The sequence below is a fragment of the Myotis lucifugus genome, unplaced genomic scaffold, assembly GCF_000147115.1.
Source record: "Myotis lucifugus unplaced genomic scaffold, Myoluc2.0 scaffold_493, whole genome shotgun sequence".
NCBI classification, from domain to species: domain Eukaryota; kingdom Metazoa; phylum Chordata; class Mammalia; order Chiroptera; family Vespertilionidae; genus Myotis; species Myotis lucifugus.
Window position 1 is genome coordinate 285917 of NW_005871541.1, and position 2073 is coordinate 287989.

The 2073-nt window shown below is 66.0% G+C and overlaps 1 protein-coding gene across 1 annotated transcript in view; it reads right to left on the bottom strand.

Annotated features, from left to right (window-relative positions):
- ERF (ETS2 repressor factor) overlaps positions 1-1758 on the bottom strand; it is a 7599-nt gene extending 5841 nt beyond the window's left edge. The window contains exon 1 of the mRNA XM_006103586.3: positions 1577-1758. Within this exon, the coding sequence (XP_006103648.1) occupies positions 1577-1598 (22 nt within the window). The 5' untranslated portion in view covers positions 1599-1758. The remainder of the gene's footprint in view (positions 1-1576) is intronic.
- Positions 1759-2073: the final 315 nt, after the last annotated feature.

Here is a 2073-nt window from a genome sequence, read left to right on the forward strand (position 1 = left end):
CTGGCCAGGCTGACTTGGCTCAGTGGTTGAACATCAACCTATGAACCAGGAAGTCACAGTTCAATTCCTGGTCAGGGCATATGCCCAGGTTTCAGGCTCGACTCCCAGTAGCGGGTGTGCAGGAGGAAGCTTATCAATGAGTCTTTCTCATCATTGATGTTTCTATCTCTCTCTTCCTTTCTAAAATCAATAAAAATATGTTTTAAAAAATTAAAAGAAGGTACCATGCTGGAGACTGACAAACTCTCTCTCATTAAGTCCCACCAGCTGGTGTCCCCACCAGGGTGGGGACAGGTGCTGTGACTTTGGGTGAGCATGCATTGAGGCGGCTGTCTTACATTTGGGAACCATGTTGTGTGAAAAGTGTGTATGTTGAGCACTAGATTCAAGCTCACCTGTGACTCAGGCAGACCCATGTCTTCCGGCACCACTGCCCACTCAGTGGACGGCAGGCCCAGTGCTCCCACGACTGTCCCTAAGCTAACCTGATGTGATACTCCGCTCAGCACTCCTATGCCTGGTGTGTCAGGCTGGGCAAAGCAGCAGGATGGGGTGAGCCCCTACCAGAGGGGCGGACCCTGTGCACCTAGCCCCCCCCAGCGCGCCCCGGCGCAAAGTCCAGCCCCCGGAGCCCGGGGGCGGCGAGGGAGGGCTGGGGAGGGGGGAAAGTCCGAGCGGGAGGGGGGCTAATCCCCGCGGCCCCCCGCCCGCCGGCCGAGCGGGGGAGGGGAACCTCGGCCCCTTAAGGAGGAGCAAGTTGGCGGAGAAGAGGGGGGCGGAGGGGAAAGACGGCCGGTTGAAAGAGAAGAGCTGGGTGCGGAAGGGGGGACGAGGGGGGAGCCGCCGCGGCCACCCCACCTCCCCGGCCCTGCTCAACCCCCGGCCCCGGCCGGGCGGGAAGGAGGCACCCGGGTCTCCCCTGGGCCACCTTAAAGCCGCGCGTTCTAAGGTCGGAAACAAAAAGTTCCTTTTTCGAACGTTCGGGCTGCGCTTTGGGAACTTTGCGACTCCGCGCGGGCGGGGGAGTGAGGAGCCGGCGGAGACGGGCGGGGGAAGGGCAGCGCCGCCCGGACCCCGAGCCCCGGTGCTCACTCACGCCCTCCTCCCCAAAGCCGCCTCCGGTCCCCCTCCGAGCCGATGCAGGGCGCGCACCGCAGTGAAGGTCACCGGCCGGACCGCGCGGCACGGAACCGGGGACAGCGGGCCCCGTGGACAGCCCCCCCACGCCCCGCACACGTCCCGGCCCCCGGAGTGCAACGTGACATAACGGCGGGGTGGGACCCCGCCACCCCCTTTATCCCGGGAGTGGGGGAGAACCGAGCTTTCGGTGTCCAGGCAGGGAGAGGACCAAGACTCGCAGCACCCAAACCACTCCGCCCGGAACCAGAAATTGGGGGTCCCATGCAGCACCCCCCCGCTCGCGCCGTGAGATGCAACAGGTCTCGCGTGCTTGGGGGTCCCCCGGAACTGAGGATCACTCGGGCTCCTCCACAACCCCTCAGCCCCCCACCAAAGTTTCTCCGCCTGGTTTCCCGGGGCAACAAGTCTCCCCCACACGTGCTGCCCCCGCCCCCACCTGTGTCTGCCGGGGTCTTCATGCTGGGGGGCCCCGGGGCAAGGCACCCCGACTCCGGGCCGCAGCTCCCGGGGCCCGCGCTGCCCCGTCCCGTCCCGCGCCGGTCGGGCCGCCCTCGCCGTTTCACCCGGCCTCGCCTCTCAGAGCCTCTCCCCTCCCCGCCGCCGCCTCCCGGGTTAATATCGCACTCCGGGGCCGGGACGCCCACGCCCCCGGGCCGGCGACGTCACCGCCGCGTCGCCATGGAGACACTGCGCCCGCCCCCTCCCGGCGCACTCACACACACTCTTGCCGGCGTACAGCCACTGAGGACTCGCCGGCTCTGAGCTTAAAGGGGCCGCGCAACGGGGGAGGAAGGAAGGTGGGGGTTGGTGGTGGAACGGGGTCTCAGGGGTCATGACCTTTCTCGGAGACTCCGAGTCTGCAGATAACTTAAGTCCTCGGCACTCGGGACCTGCCTCCCCTCCTCTCCTGCCCACTGCGGGATCCAGATTGTC